We start from the raw sequence: 16,310 nt of genomic DNA on the forward strand, positions 1-16,310 counted from the left end.
TGGTTTCGCCGTCTGGTTTAGGACTCTCCTCCCGCTCCACCTCGACGCTTCACCCACCTAGACCGCGCACCGGACGCACCGCAGACGGTGGATCGTACGGCCTACCATTGTCGTATCTTTGCTTCCTTGCACCGAACCGAGTCCATCTCCGGTTGGAAACCGCCAGCCACATGGCAGCTCACTGTCCCGCCGTCGTAAGGCTGACTTTTTCATCGCGTACCACTGCCACTGTGCTTTTGCGTCTTGTCTCACTGCAGCCTTCGCGTGTTACTTAAGTTCTTGCACGTTCCCTTTTTCTTGAACCGCTGCTGCTCGTGCGTGATGGCCATGTCTCATCATTTAATGTATTCAATTCGTGCGCCTTGAATCGCTTTTTCCGCTTGCTTCGGTTTCCCCTTGACGCTGTCCATTCATGTCCTTTTACGACCGCTCTCCACGTCCACTATCCATATACCTACCACTTCTCCACCGGCCACTCGATCACTTCTTTTCCTACCTACTACTCTCCTCCTACTTCTTACGACTCACGTGAACGACCCCAGGGACTTTGTCTCCGACAACCTCTCTTCGATCCCTACGATCCCTATCAGGGAAGAAGGGGGCGGCCAAAAACCTCAACCAGCAGCCAGGCAGAGGCTCAGTCTGTCTCGTCACCTTCGACGGCGATGAGTAATCGCAGAACGAGCCTCAGTCTGTTCCCGTCTCCTCCACCGTCGGCTCATCGCCGGCCCCAGCACACCGCTTCTTCAACGATGCGAGAAGAAACCGGAATCCCCATTCGCCATGTTAGTCAGCTGTCTGCAGGACAAGATCCGCGGGAGAAGCTGCGCGCCGTCATCAAAGGCGAGCACGCTGAAACCGCAGACTCCATCATCCAACTCCGCAAGCTCGCTGTACGGCTTGCCGTCAACACACACGTGAAGGAGGTCAAAACGGCTGGCGCGGCGCGCAGCCTTGCGCAGAGCCGTCGAAATGACCACCTTCACAGCCGCAAACATGAGGGACGCATTACGCAGCTTCAGGCTACCCTTGTTGAGTATGAGCGCCGGAATAGGGAATTGCTTCATCATCTGGAATCGGATGATAAGCTTGCTCTACAGTGTACGTCTTTCCACTTTTATCAACTCACGCAGGAACAAGATCGAAAAAGACAAAGATGAGCAATCAAATTGATTGTCGTGTGCCTCTGATCTCTTTGCTGACGTAGCAAACCTGGACTAGCACAGAACCCACAACTCGCGCAGCTAAAACCTCACCGTCTTGTAGCAGCTGCACGACGACCGTCATCTACCTCCAATGCGGCCTCGACGACGTCATCTTCGCCTCCTTCATCGCTCCAACGCGGTGCAAGTTTCACATCCGGAAGCCATTCTGTCAAAACGCCGGACAGTAGTGACCTGCATGAGGTGCACAAGACCAATGCACGTCTCGTCAAGGCTAAGAAACAATCGGATCACGCCCTTCTCCTCTGCCGCTCTCGAATAGCTGCTCTTCAAGAAGAGTATCAACAGAGCCAGAAAACCGCTCGGAGCCTGGATGCCCTTCTGCAAGAGTACAAGACCAAATCCCAGACTTTGGAGGCTGAAAAGGCGCAGCTGGAAGGCGATCTGAAGGCGACCCAAGAAAAATTGGCGACCTCGGCAAAATCCGAAAAGACCTTGCTAAAAGAGCTTGAAGAGCATAAGGCGAGGATCGAGAAGCTCGAAAGGGAATGCTTGCAGAGTCGACAGCGAATCACCGTGCTCGAAGATTCCTGGTCTGGAATTGAGGAGAAACTCTCGTCATGCAAGCTGCAATTGAAGTCGTTGGAAAGGGAAAAGTTCTCTTTGCAACAAGATCTTTCTGCCATTCGCCAGAGGCTCAATGTCTCCGAAGACTCTCAGTCTGACCTCCGAGCCGACTTGTCGTCCAAAGATTCCGAAATTGCCGCGCTTCGTGGGAAACTTCGCCAAACTCAAAAGACAGCCGAAACTCTACAGTCCACAGTATCGTTTTTCGAAGATGCTGCCAATCAGCTCTCTAACAAGATCGAATCCGCAAGTGGACCAACGCTTATCCTTGAGAAGCAGCTCCAGGCGACCGAGGCGACCAGAGAGGGCATTCACCACGACTTGGAACATCTTCAAGCATCAAACAAGCAAGCAGAGGACGTTCTAAAGGCTGCTATCGAGGCCAAGACAGCTCTCTACTTTCAGTCGCACGAGATTGAAGTTCAAAAGTCGCGTCTCCAGACCGAACTCAAGAACATGCGATCCAAGATTGAAGCATCCGATGTGAACGAGGCAAAGCTCAAGAGGCAAGTGGACGATCTCTACCACTCACGTCGCACTCTCCAAACCCAACTGCGCGAGGCCTTGCGCAAACTCGACACCGAAGAACAAAAGAATCCCGAGGCCGCTGCCGAGCTGGATAAACTGCGCGCCACCAAGGTTGACCTGGAGAACAACCTGAAACAGTTGAAAATGACTACAGGTAGTCTCCAGGAGGAGTTGTGTGCAACCAAACGGCGACTCGCAAAGACCGAAAAGAGCAAGGATCAGCTCATGGCACAGTTTGAAGAGAGCCAACGAAACAACACCAATCTTCTGTCGGATGTGCAGCAACTCAAGCAGGAAAAGTCCGCTGTCGAGTCTGATCTGAACACGGCTCTGAAAGGACGGACCAGCCTCGAATCAAACGCGCGTTCGAGCAGGACAAAGTTGCTTGTGGCAGAGACAAACGAAGTTAATCTGCAAGCGAAGTTGAGCGCCGCCGAGCAAGAAGTGGAGAACCTGCGCCGAGTCATGCGAGAAGCCATGCGCGCCGAAGGCTCGCTCGAGGCAAGAATTGCCGTTGCCGAGGAAGAACTCACCGACCTCAGGAAAGCCAACGAGGAGCTGGAGTCGTTGCTTAGCGAAGCAGAAAATGGCATGGAGGCTGCAGAACGCACGGCCGAACGGACCGGGATGAAGCTCCTGGATGCGAGCGCTCGACTCGAAACTGCAGAGGGCGACCGGGACGATTATCGGCGCAAGCTTTCGGCGACGACGGAGCAGCTCCGGCAACTGCAGCAGCATCAGGAAGAAGAAAATTCGAGTCTCGACTACAACACGCCACCTGTGGAGACACCGACTGAGGGAACGGAAAGCCAGCAAGCCACCCTTGTCGGGCAACCATCAATCAACATTGAAGATGTGAACAGTTTGGAGAGGACGAGCAGCGAATTCGAGGATGAGCTCACAAGAATCGAGAATGAGCTCTTGCTCCTGCGCGAGAGCAAGAAAACCTTTCACCGCATGGTCAAGAGGCTCAGAAAACAGGGCGAGACACTCCAAATTCTTGATGAGTGGACTTCCTCTCCAATTCCAGAGGCTGAGAAGACCCTCCCTGCATTACCTTCAGTGGATCTAGATGGCCGCAGGACATCATCCTCTGCTAACTCCCGCATGTCGACAGAGATTGAGCTCGGTGACTGGGCACGGGAGTTTGAGCGTGTGAGAATGTTCCGAGATGAGAACATTGTGCAGCTGGAGGGGCTGAAAAAGTCCCACAGCGCCCTGAAAAAGGGTTTCCTCAAAGTAAACGAAGCAGATTTCCAGCGGCGGCGAGAGCAAGCCCAGCCAACAAAGTAAGTCCAAACCACGCCATCCCACGCAAAAAGCACCTGACTCACATGTTTCGTCAGACCACAAAAACGAGGCATCTTCCGAATCTTCCAATGGAGCTCGTCGAACAGGTCGACGCCGTGGCACAAGCGCAAGTTGCAACCCAAGCCGCTGCCCCCAACGCCGTCTCCCCCGGCGGAGCCGCAACAGCCAGCGGGAGGAGCAGCAGCAGCAGCAGCAGCGCCACGGCTACAAGGAGCACTCCGGCGCTCCACCTTCTCTTCAAGGGAGTACGGCCGCGAATCCTATGTGGCACAGAAGGACGCCGAGCTAATATTCGATGTGGAAACGCGCACCTGGCAAACACCCGGTATTACGGAAGCCATGGTCCCCATTTCGAAGACGCCGTCACCCATTACCCGCAATGATTATTCGGGTACTACAAGCAACTACCTGACGCGCACCGTGTCGACGGACCCGGCCACCTCCGCCGCCCACAAGCCGCCCTCGCGCCGCAGCCATCCCATCCACTTCAGCCGCCCGGCGACCGCCCAGAGCAGCAACAGGGACAGCGACAGCGGCGTCAGCCTCAGCATCGGCGCCGAGGAAGAGAAGAAGACGTGGACCAGCTCGCTAAAGAGGAGGATTGGGCTGTGACTAAGAAGCCGCAGGCGTGAATGAAAGATGAGGCGCCTGGAGTCTTTGCTGTTGTTTGAGTCGCAGTGGGGCGTGTAATCTTGTGTCAACATGTCTGATGATGATTGGTTTTTTGTTGTTGCCAGCGAACTTTGACGATCTCCTTCTCTTCGATCGAAGAAAGCGAAAAGCTCATGTATTCCTATATCCAATAGCTGCAAGTCTGTATTGGTTTTTGGTAAAGCAATGTCTAGTTTGAAACCTCTTGTGAAACATCCAAAAGCCTCTGCGCAGGCGATATGTGTGACCACCTTCGAGACATCCACGTTTACAGACTGCTCTCTAGGTCCCTAGCACTTGCACTAATCGCAACTGCAGAAATCGGGTCGCACTTTTGGGTCCTGTATCCAAACGCCTAGTCATGAAGAGCTATAGATAGGACGACGGAAGAGCGGATGTGAAACGGGATACCGACAGACTGAGTCGCGCGAACCTAGCCATCCCGCTGTCATGGAGTTTGTTCTGCAGGCCTTCTTCTTGGGGAGCGGAGAACGCCGTCACCACTCGTCGGGAAAGGTTTGCAACAACTCGCAGAAGCTCGCGCGCCAGGCGAGACACACACCCCTTTCCGCACGCCCCTGGTCGCTGCTGGCCCCCTGGCAGGCGCGGGTGGAGTGGCGTGGACGCGGGCGGGCGCTGCAGGGTCTGCTGCATCTGGGTGGCGTATACGTAAGGAATACCTACATGTAGCCGGGCGTTGTCTGTAAATCAGGTGAGAGAAAAGAGTAGGGTGCTGTGTGCGCGCGCTCTTTCCGCTGTTCTCTTGAAGCTTTCCCGTTTGGGGGGTCCGTGGGTCCCCCCCCGCCCGCCGGCTCTCTCGAATATTGGAGGATGCTCACCAACAAGCTACGACACTTCCGAGCCATAACCCACGCCCTTTCTGCCGCGGAGAAGCAAAAAAATCAAGTGGGTGATGCATTGCTGCCCGTTCGCGGGCGGAGGTAGGTCCTGAGCCCTGGCAGTCGATGCAGCCGTAGACGAATGGGTCGACGGGTACAGCGCAGGCTTCTCGAGGCTTGTGTGGATGAAGTTTGGATTCCGCCTTACCGGTTCTGGAGAATGGCTTGACTGTAATTTTCCCCCCCTCGACCGCTCAACCATCAGGTGAGAGTTGGATGGGGGCTTGTATCCACAATCCGCCATCCCGGCCTCGCTTCAACATCTGATGTGAAGACATGCGACGGCGGTGAGTCGCATCTTTTGAACCATTGAAGATTTGATGTGCTCATTGCGTACAGAGTACAGATGGGCTCTGGAGTAATGATGAATAGGAGTGGAGGTCTGGAAGGGGTCGCTGGGTGGGTCGACAAGGGCAGGGTGCAGTCAATGTACTTGAGGCAGTCACCACGTGGACGCATGTCCAACACCGCAATGCGACCTACCTTAATGTCTTCGATGGGATCTCGGAACTCGGCCTGAGGTGATGTTTTGAGGTGTTTGGTGTTGAAAGAGTGTTCTGCTCATCAGGAAGTCCTCGTGGTCACCGGCCCGAGCGTCCCTTCCACTGCGAGCGGGCCGGCCCGAGTTTCTTCCGCTCGGCTCGGCTCTCCCCTCATCTTGCGGTCGGTTCCGTTTTTCCTCACCTTCACTCCACTGCCCCTCCTTGGTCAAACGCCCAACTCACTTCTTCTGATGGCACTGTACCATAGAAGCCCAACACTTTGAAAATTCAGATTCTGTTCAAAAATCTCCGATCTGATCATCGCCAGTGTCGGCCAATTGTACGACATCGGTTCATTGCTTACGGCCGCTGCCGACCCCAATTTCACTCCAGTGGCCTCGATGCGATTCGATTCAATTGAACTTGTTCTGATTCGGCAGCGATTTGCTTATATACACACTGATCGAACCACTCACGTCTTGTTCGCCGACTGATAATCTGGGGAACCCGCTTCCTGCGACAACCAAAGGAAAAGTACAGACTGGGTATCATAAGGAGAAATCCGCGCCAAGGAACACAACTTGATGTCTATGAACAAAGGAGAGATGAGAAAGAGGGGCTTTTCCGACATATTTCTTCATTGATCAGCGGTGCCGACACATGGTGAAACCATATCAACAGGAATCACACATGTGCCCAATGGCCTTTTCCAGATCGGCAAAGAGATTCAGGACCTCGCCATCGGCATAGATCCGGATGGACTCGACGTCCTTGCGGTTGGTGTGATAGGGGCTGTCTGGGCTGTCTGCCTTGACAGGGCTTCTCGGCGGAGTCGCTTGATTGCTCTCGTCTGTCGACATGGCTGTCGAGGGCATGACAACGGCGGCAGCTACGTGCTCAAGAAGTTTTTCGCGGATGCGTGTCCGACGATTTTCAGCTTGCTCAATCTTGTGGATCCAGTCGTCGATGGAGATGTCCAACTCGACCAGAGCTTCCTCCTGCTTGAGGAGGCTGTCCCGGTTGAAGCAAACGGTCTCGCTTTTCCTCAGGTAGGATATCATTCGGGCGTGGAGTCGTTGCCGACCCTCGCGGAGCGATTTGTACGTCCTCCTCAAATATTCGCATCTCTCGTCCAACGCGTGGAGCTCCTTGGTCAAAGAGTTAACATCGCGACTGTTGAGGACCTCGAACTTTTCGACCTGGCCGTAAGCTTTGTCGCGCAGCCTTTCTCTTTCCGAGTTCGCCAGTGTCGACACAGCGATCGCTGCCGGCAGACCTCGTGGTAATCTGCATGGGTCTGAATGCTCCCTGTCCGTCGGACTTGGGGTCATTGCTGCTCGACTTGCTGCTCGACTTTCGGCTCGGCTTTCGGCGCGTTGTTGGATTCGTCCATAGGAATGACCTCCGTCCACAAATGACTGTTCTGACCTCCTTCTTCTATGGACGATTGGGCGGTCCCGCTTGTCAAGTGATTCTGGCGATGAACAAGCACCTCCACTAAACCAACTCTCGCCCATAGGATCCTCGCCAATCGTTGGAACAGTATTGCCAGAATCCATCCTTGGGGGTGGGCGCGTTGGCGGGGACTTTTTCGCATAGAGCGATGGCGACTTTGGCGGCACTTCCGGGCCCTTTTCTTCGTCCAGGTCGACTTTGGTGTTCACACGCAGGCTTGGTTGGCCGTACGTCATGGATGCTGGACTCAAAATCGGCGACAGGGGCTTCAACATGGGAAGGAGGGGGCCAGTGTTTTTTGCAGGTGACCCAGACAAAGCTGATGGAGGTGTCTTAACCTTTGGCAGTAATGCAGGCCCTGTCACGCAGGACACCATCGCATCCCCGAACGGGTTGGCCCGCCACTGGTTCCCATTTGGAGGTGCACTTTCGGACCTCTCTTGATTTGGAATCGTCCGCTCCTTTCGAACAGGGAAGTATCCAGGAATTGTTGCTAGAGTCCTCCATGTCAGCCACATGTCTTTCCTGCACAACATCCGACTTACGAGAATCCAGCAACGCCTCATAGTCTCTCTTGGGAGGAGGCGCCAACATGTCTGGAACGCTGACTTTTCTCCTGCTCGAGATGGTTCCATTGTTCTGGCGAGATGCAGAACAAGCACTTGTGACAATTGCGTCTCCCATGGCGGTCGCTGAACGTTGTACGGAGAGGGCTATTCGTTTTTCGTAGGGGACTTGAGGCCGATCTGGAATTGTTGGTTCTTTCTTCGGCCACAGCTGATATCGTGGTTGGCCTCGCTTTGAATTGGATCGGTGCAGTCCTGCTCTGCTGTCCGATCGCTCCGGATACTCCTACTCGTGGTGTCGACTCAGTATGCCATTGGTTTTAAAGGGTGGTGTCGTTTCGGACTGGAGCTTACATTGCGTGGGGTGGCCGAGGTGGCGTCTGGTGTTTGGGCTCCTAACCGTTTGTCCATGACGCTTTCCCGAACACACTTGGCTATGTGTGTCATGGTAAGAGGTTGGGATGATTATATCTAGAGCTCCACAGGTCCTCGGGGTGAGACTTCAGGCGTGACGCGTGGACCCCCTCTTGCAACAAGCATGGGAATTTTGCTTCTTTAAGTTCCGACAAGTTATTGCAAGGGCGATGGACGCAGGTGCCCTGCGATTCCAAGGCATCGGCGCATGGGCGAAGAGTTGGCCGGCAAAAGATCTGCTTTGGATGGGGGGCAACGGCCGAACCATCTGAAACAACTCGTCGACCCGAGTGCGTGATTCGTGGGGTATGACTACTGGGAGCCCTCAGGCGCGCTAACGCAAGGAATCCTCACCTCTTTCTGCGCGCATCCACGCGCTCTTCAGGAACAAGAATTCTTTACGCTCGACTTCGAATGCAAGGAGTCTTCGACCGTCTCCTTTGTCGACCCTTTGCATGAATTTGGAGATTGGTCGGGTGAGCATAAGCGACTCGGCTCATGGGTATGTCTATTATTTCTGCGCGCTCGGATGCTCCTCCTATCCCAGATCTGTCCGGTGATCTTTTGACTACCGTGCGGCTACTGTGTAGACGTCCTCCCTTTTCAGCAAGCCTTTTTCTGACGACGTCAGTCTGCTCCCATGGCTGCAGCTTGGAATGCATCAACGGCTTCGCTCGAATCCCTCGGCGTTGTAACCTGCAGAAAAAAACGGGATGCGGCCCGCGTCCCCTTGCAGCCGTTGACCTCGTCACGACGGAAAAAACTTGGAAGAAAGCAGAGACGACAAAAGACCGACGACCTCAAGGAGCTTTCGGTGGCCGGGTGGCCACGAGCTGCGGAATGCCGATCCTTCAATAGGCGAGCCGGCTCTCCCCTCGCCTAACGACAAGCTGGCCGATTCTCTCCTTTCCACCTCCACGATCTGTCCTGAACACCGAAGGTAGTACGGCCGTCGCCCTCGTCTATGCTTGGCTCTTCAGTCGCGCGCGCAACTCTTTGCAGCCATCCCTTTTCCAATGCGGTGTCTCGCTCCGCAGCCTCAGCATCTCGGCGCGTTGGGGAGCTCAAGGCTGTGTGATTCATCTCACGGTACTGGGATAGCCATAGCAGGCGTTCGATATAGGCCGAATGGGGCCATTACTTTCAACCATGAGAGATAACACCACCTTCCCAATGGCTGCTTCTCTTGGATTCAAAACGGCTCTATCTGGGCGGCAAAGATGTTTCAATGCACTGCTCTCGTGGTCCCAATTGCGTATCGCAAGGACAAGTCTGGATTGCGGGGCTTTTGAGCAGAGCCATCAACGACGTCAATGTGACTCGCTCTGGGTCAGAAGCGAGACAATCCAAGCTCAAGATAGCTGTGGCGTCTAGACGCGTGTGTTGGTTGTCCAGATGCGCGCTTGTTTCTGACGGCCTCTGGGACAATTGCCCAGCAGCGCTTCGAGGTTTCCAGGAACTCCATCAAGCTTGACCCAGTCGACCCCACGGCCAAACGGCCTCATGGACCCTGTCTGTGCCAGCAACAGAATCTCCCATGCCAGCTGCGAAGCGCGTCTACTGGTCTGGGACGTTAGAAGGCGAGTATCTTCGCATCCTATCATCTTGAGCCGCGTCAGGATAGGAGATGGTGCATAACTATTGAATCTCGGTCTAAGCTGGACTCGGACCAGCACAACTCCCCAACGCCAGGCATGAGAATTCGTCATGTATCTTTGCATGCTGCGTAGGGTTTTGCCAAAGCCGAGGATTGTCGTGCACGGTGTTGATCAGGGACGGGACGCGAGTACGCGATTTGTTTTGCGAAAGCCAGCGGCCAACACGGCGCGCTCTGCAGTCTCTCGACCATCAGCTAAGCAACGATGTGGACCGTGAAAGCCTCCAAGTTTTAAGGACGATGATCGGTGGACCTCGACCCCTCAGCTCATTTCCTACAACTGCAATCGCTATCACCATTTGCAGAAGTCCCCAGCTTGGTGTTGCGGAGCATTCGCGTGCTTTGACACAGCAACAGAGGTCATCAGACGCTGACCGCTTGCTTCAGATACAGTGGCAAATGTACAAACAAGGCGGTGTCGACTGTGCGAACTGGCCGGATCGCACCCAAAGCCAAGAATGGGGTTGCCGCTGATTCGTTCGACTGCTCTTTTCGTCAGTCTACCATCAATATGGCAAGCAAGCTCACAAGCGAGTCCCAAATCTTCGCATTGCCTCGCCTCCTGCAACTCAGCCGTGGCCAGGAAGACGTCATCATTCGCGCAGTGTACCTGGAGCTTCAACCGGCTCCCGTATGCACGTAAGGCGACCGAACACCTGGAATAAAAGGTTCAGCGGCCCAGCATTGACCTTCACAACGGTTCTAGTTCCATCCATGTGAATATCTGGCAACCAGCGCAAGCGGGGGGACCAACGGGACCACGAGGAAGAAGATGCTCACAAGTTCTAGATCGAGCTCGTCATGGCAGGGCCTTCACCGTTGAACCCCAAGTGCTGAAACGGCTGGTGTTGGAAGACGGTCCAAATCAACGTCTCTCTCCACTTACCCCACGGGCGAGACCTTTCTGATCCTTGAGGGCGACGAGTCGACGAGTCGTGATGGTTCTGCAAGAACATGGCTCGTCTGCCGCTGGAAAATCGCGCCGTTTGTCGGTTCCAGGCAAGCCAGCCATGCCTACCTTCAAGGATGGGCTTGCTAACTAGGCGCAACGCCCCAGCGCCGATAACAAGCGAAGTCGACAAATTTTTGTTCCTCCGTTGCACACCCGTTCCTCAGAAGCGGGTACAGTTGCCAGCGGAGGCCGTGGCGGACCGGCCTGTGCCTTTGCTGTTCCGTGCCTTTTTGTCTGGTCTTCCCTGTCGCCGCCGAGCGCGTGGTTGCGAGACAGGGCCCCCAATGCCTCCCGCGTGCCTTGCAGGGAGATGAGAGTGAACGGCTTTCTAAAGCCGCCTCTAGAAAAATTCGCTCTCGTCTGCCTTCTTGGCAAGAAATTCTCTGTCCGAAAAATGCCACTTCCGCTCGGCCAAGCTCCGAGATGATGTGGTGTTGTCCCGTAGGCGAATGGTGATTGCTCGAGTCAGCAACACCGCGTCGTATCTGTTTATAGGCGATCCGAGGACGAGAATAGTCCACGATGACGCATCTCTCGACAACCTCGACGCAGTTTGGGTGCATGCTCCGGGCAAACACCATGCGCTTGCTAAAGAAAGTAGTCGGATATACGTCGTCGTCCAAGTCGTACGTTCTCAGAGACGATGCCTGCCGTCTTTGGCGCACGTAGGCGATTTTTGATGCAAGCGAGGAGTAATTTGAAGTGTTCAACATCAAAATGGCGAATGCTCCCCGGATCTAAGGGTGAGTCTGGAAAGAGATCATCATCTGAACAATTCTGGGAGACCGGTCATCCACATCCAATTTTTTTCTCGGCTCGCTTCCCAACGAGTGTTGAATATAGTCCCCACTCCCCTCATGAACTTGCAAAAGAAAACATTTTGCAGATGCAAGCCAGAGCCCAACCCCCAACGTTGTTCATACTGACAACTCCTACTAGGAACACAGCTCTCGATGCAGGCTGCCCTAGCCAAACCGCCGGCCAGCCATCAGGGATGACCTGTCCAGCCAACGCCACATCCACCAACCGCAGCATCTCTGCACAGCGTTCAACCATGAAGTTTGCTCGCCAGGCCCTGCTAGGCGAGCATACCATGAATTGTTAGCCCATAGCGTAGTGAATCAACGCCGGATCGGTTCGCGGATGCGCACGCGGAGGCGGGTACATCCACCGGCGCGGGTTGGTGTGTCGCAGGGGCGCGGGAGGACGGCGGCAGATACTTTTGGAGGTAGGGGTCGCGTGCGTTTGTTGGAAAATCCTCTGCTGATATTGACAGGGTCCAGTTGGGGTGGGTGATGATCGCTTACAGCACGCTGGAGCGATGTTGAGTGCGCAGTCGCAAAATGTTTGCTTTTGGCGCCGGCGCTGTGGTTGTGTTAATGGGGGCGAAGGTATAGTCGGACGAATCGCTCAGCGCCTGCGCCGCCTGTGCGCTTCGCCTGCATTTTGCGCTCCACTTGAATGTGCGAGTGGTGGTGTGATGGCTCATGGGGTATCTAGGTCGCGAAATTGAGCGGTTGCTAGGGGGGAACATGTCAAGGTAAGTGTGGACTGAGCATCCTTCCGGGCGGGCTCACACTGGTTGTAGTATGTCGCTTGTGCAGACAACTGCCTAGTTGGGTTAGCGTGACCGTTGAACATCCAGGAGCAATAAGCTTCGACGCCAAACAACGGCGAGCATTGCGCGTTTGCGTAGTGGAACCGACGCGGATGGGACCATGGGGGCTGGATTTTAGACGATCCGTCGCTCGTCTTGTTCCCCAGACTCGACTTTTCTTTTCCAACGCTTGATTATGGGCAATTGCTCCACCATGCAGCTGGGATGCTCCGGCCCTGGCTTCGAGACCCTGGGCCCAGAGACTTGCGGCTCCTCGCCTGGGGAGATTATTTCCTTGTCTAGGCCCGACGGAAAATCAGCTCACATTAGAAACCAAATGATGACCAAGACAGACGGTCCAATTGGAAGTGAGCAACGAAGACGGTAGGTCAGAACACCAGCAACAAAAATTCCACCGCAGAAATCTTCTGCTATTATGACATCACGTTCCTCCATTGACAAGCCCGGCCCTCCTCGCAATCCAATAAACCCATCACCGCGCATCTGAAGCGGCCATCCCAAAACAGAGCGCGGGGGGTTGCGCTACATTAGCCACACGCACCCGCCGCCGCCAAAGCAACTTGGACGCGCTTCACACGCGTAGCGCATGCCCAAACGGGCCATGGCGGCGCCACAACGAGCGTTAGCTGTGACGGCCAACGTCTTGCTTGCAGCCGCCCTCGCGCAGTGGCGCTCGAGAGAAGAATGAAGTTGCGCAGCTCGCCGCAAAACGCATAGCGCCCGCAGTTTGTTTGGCGCGGCAGGAATCATCATCGTCTTGACATGGCAACCCACGTGAACGGGCGACTCGGTTGGTCCACGCTGCTTATGGCGGCTGAGAGGAATCGACGTTGGTTGCGCAGTGGTGGTTGAGTTGCGATTGCGAGCCTCTGGCCGTTTGAATTGACGAGTGGGTCAATTTCCTCAAGGGCACTACTGGAGTACAACTTTTCTTCTCACTTGCCTCAATGTCGTCCTCTCGTATCAATCCGCAATGACCCGGCCTGACGCCAGGATCAAGAACAACGCTGTTCGTGGACGTCAAACACGACACGAAACAGACGCACTCGGACATCGTTTCGCCGTCTACATCTTTCTGCCCTATACAAGCCTGTTGACCATGAACAATCTTCAAGTCGAGAGGAGCTCGACCCCACCACTGGTGTCGGAAACCCATGACGCACGCGCGTACGTTGCGAATCCGTTTCCAAGATCTGCGAATTCGCATGTCGATCAATGGGGTGTCTGTGAAGGGACTCCACGCGCAGACGACGCAAGTGTCGCAAGAATTGAGACAGGAGTCATGTTTCATGTTGAATGTTTCGTGCAATTGCGTTGTCTCCAAAAGTTCATTGTCGCACTCGTGGGCTTGGATTTCCGGGTCGTCACCTTCTACTCAACTTGTGAGGACATCCACATTCTTGACTAGAAAGACATTTCCAAGCCTCGACACTGCAATCGTCCATCCCATCCTCCCGATTGCAACTCAAAAAGAAGCACTTACCTCCTGCGCATTAACAGCTTCGAACGCAGGTCTACTGAGCTGGCCACTCTCACTCCCAATTCGGCAATAGAGTATGGCAAAAGAAAATCGTTCGTTCGAGTGGCGGACCACCCGGCCATTGCCCGGTGGAGGGTTGGCGGCTGTTGGTGCTGCTTGCTGGTTAGGAGGGTAATGGGATTCTGGGAGTTTAAGGCTATATATGGGGTGGGAAAGGAGTTTAGACTCTTGGAGGAAGGAGGTGAAGGAGGGATGTGTTGAGTGGGAGGAAGGGCACAAGGAGGTATTGTGGTGAGGTGCAACAGGGACCTGGAAATTATGTTTTTGCGGCTGCGTAGGAACGGGGAGGTATCGTGGAGCAGCATCAAAGAGCACAGTGACGAAATCCAGATCTTATGACTTGCGTGGAATTCAAGTGACGTAAAATAAAGACAGTTCCAATCCTTATTCCTAAAGATTCTATATATGAGTTTTCCAACTTCCGCAGCATTCCAGCATAAGGAGAGGCGAGACAAGACAGAATGAAAAGCCATTACCACATCTCATGATATCAGAAAAAGCATATCAACGCAAAGGCAAGACGTCGTCTCATCGGGGAGCTTTGAAGCCCGCCAGGCACAAAGACCAGAGCTACCCAAGAATCAAAGGAAGGAGTCAACGTTGCCGTTGTAACCGCTACTCGACGGACCGCTCCTTTCGTGCCAGAGCACCTAAAGCAGTGAACTTCGCAACTCTTCCGCGCCAGCAAAACAGCACACCGAAGAAACTGGCACAGACATCATAAACCCCATGACCAACCAACTACCCAGGGTTCCCGTCAGGATGTCCCTCGCCAACCCAATCTTGAGGACGCCCCGCGTTCCCGTCCAAACGGAACGTACTCTGTTCCGGCGGGTCCAAGGGGAAAAAGGCCGTCTTGAAATACTTCTCCAGAACCGTCCCCACATAGTCCGTATCGTCGACGCACACCTTGCCTCCCTCGGGGCCAATGGCCTTGCAATGCTCCTCGGGTCTGAAGGGGACCAGCTTGGCGCGCAGCGCGCGGCACAGCAGCGTGTTGCGGCCAAAGTCGAAGGACTCGCCGAAGCGGACGTGGGTGGTGAGGAAGAGGTTGCACGCGAGCTCGTTGTCGTACTGGCGCGTCTTCCAGACGGGCGCGCAGTGCGAGGTGTGGGCTTCGCAGATGGACTCGGCCATGGTGCGGCGGAAGTAGCTGATGATGTCGCCGGCGGTCTTGCCTTTGATCAGGGGCAGCGACGAGGCCATGGTTTCGTTCAGGAGCGGCGCCCAGTAGCGGAACGTCGCGTCGTACTCTTGTATCCGGCCGCTCTTGTCGAACTGCATCCAGGTGAGGATCTCGACGGGCCGGGTGCCGAGGATCGGGTTGGTGAAGTTGACGACAGTCGATGCGCTGGCGATGTCGCGGTTTCCGTTGAAGGCCGTGATTTTGTATGTGGTTGGGTAGCCGAACAGCGAGATCGTCTTCTTGTTATTGGCGAATTCGTTCTTGATCGTTTGGAACAGTCCGAAGAGGAATAACGTGTTGAGCTCTCTTCCTTCTATTGTGCGCAACATGTCGACTCTTCCTTGAATATCCTGGGCGAATAGAGTACTGTTTCTGGAGTCGGCTTCTGCATCTCTTCGGTTTACAAAGGTGTCCCAGAAGCGGACCTGGAGGTTATAGAGCTCTTGATAAAGGAATTCGTGACGCCCGTTTCTGTCTGGAACGCCGTCGATTTGGCATGGTGCACGATCCCAAGCCGCGCAGAGACGGAGGCTGCTGAGCGCCGTCAGGGCAATGCCGAGCGTTGAGAGAAGACGCATTGCGGTTCAATACAAGGAGCTTAGAGATGGTAGAAGGTAGACATCAAGCTCTGGATGTTTACGGATTTATACAGTGGCAAAAAAGCGGCGGTGCAAGTAGGACTTTGGGACCTCAACATATAGCGGATTCTTGGTAGGCAGGGCGGGACGAGCACTTAAGAACCGACAAAATAGAGTGGTCTTCACTAAGCGAGTGCAGTCTTTTCTTTCGAATAAATGAATCCCTGCCCTCACCCTTTGCCTATCCCTCAGTAGGGTGGCATCTCCGTCCTCTGACTGGCTCCTGCCTGTACTGGATCCTGGAGAGGAGGAGAGCAGAATTCGCCCTAGATAATAGTGAGAACGGTGCGGCACCCGCAGAGCAAGAAGATTGGATCCTAAAAAGGGATTAGCAAAGAGCGTAGGCAGGGATTACTTTATTTGAAAAGAACTGACTGCACACACGTACTGAATACTACCATGTGGGAATGAGACGAGTGCGGCAAGGCACTGCACTGTCAACGAATTGAGGAAAGCGATGGACGAAACTGCCAGTGAGCCGATACTGATGATGATGAAAGACCAAAGACTGAGACGCAAAACCAGGAAGCGCAACTGCACACGGCGGACGACGAGCGACGACTAGGCAAGAGGACGTGACGCTGATGACGACAACAGCACAACGGCGGAACCAAACCAAAAGA

At 54.5% G+C, this 16,310-nt stretch overlaps 4 protein-coding genes across 4 annotated transcripts; 1 reads left to right on the plus strand and 3 right to left on the minus strand.

Annotated features, from left to right (window-relative positions):
* Positions 1-337: 337 nt before the first annotated feature.
* BKA78DRAFT_303959 (uncharacterized protein) lies at positions 338-4,407 on the plus strand. The gene is made up of 4 exons (XM_066887587.1): positions 338-1,101; positions 1,222-3,607; positions 3,665-3,874; positions 3,931-4,407. Exons 1-4 carry the CDS (start codon positions 666-668, stop codon positions 4,010-4,012), a joined length of 3,114 nt encoding a protein of 1,037 aa, XP_066749999.1. The 5' UTR covers positions 338-665; the 3' UTR covers positions 4,013-4,407.
* Positions 4,408-5,835: 1,428 nt separating this feature from the next.
* BKA78DRAFT_303968 (Up-regulated during septation-domain-containing protein) lies at positions 5,836-8,058 on the minus strand. Its single transcript, XM_066887588.1, has 2 exons — positions 8,037-8,058; positions 5,836-7,968 (listed from the first exon to the last, which is right to left on the minus strand). Exon 2 carries the CDS (start codon positions 7,749-7,751, stop codon positions 6,336-6,338), a length of 1,416 nt encoding a protein of 471 aa, XP_066750000.1. The 5' UTR covers positions 7,752-7,968; positions 8,037-8,058; the 3' UTR covers positions 5,836-6,335.
* Positions 8,059-10,524: 2,466 nt separating this feature from the next.
* Positions 10,525-11,596, minus strand: BKA78DRAFT_22433 (uncharacterized protein). The gene has a single exon (XM_066883676.1). It carries the CDS (start codon positions 11,416-11,418, stop codon positions 10,789-10,791), a length of 630 nt encoding a protein of 209 aa, XP_066750001.1. The 5' UTR covers positions 11,419-11,596; the 3' UTR covers positions 10,525-10,788.
* A 2,698-nt stretch (positions 11,597-14,294) lies between these two features.
* On the minus strand, positions 14,295-15,627 carry BKA78DRAFT_340432 (uncharacterized protein; the record flags this gene model as incomplete). Its single annotated transcript, XM_066890321.1, has 1 exon — positions 14,295-15,627. The coding sequence occupies one exon, from the start codon at positions 15,625-15,627 to the stop codon at positions 14,605-14,607; it is 1,023 nt and encodes a 340-aa protein (XP_066750002.1). The 3' UTR covers positions 14,295-14,604.
* Between the last annotated feature and the right edge of the window lie 683 nt (positions 15,628-16,310).

This window comes from Phyllosticta capitalensis, assembly GCF_038381095.1.
Source record: "Phyllosticta capitalensis strain CBS 128856 chromosome Unknown BKA78scaffold_1, whole genome shotgun sequence".
NCBI classification, from domain to species: domain Eukaryota; kingdom Fungi; phylum Ascomycota; class Dothideomycetes; order Botryosphaeriales; family Phyllostictaceae; genus Phyllosticta; species Phyllosticta capitalensis.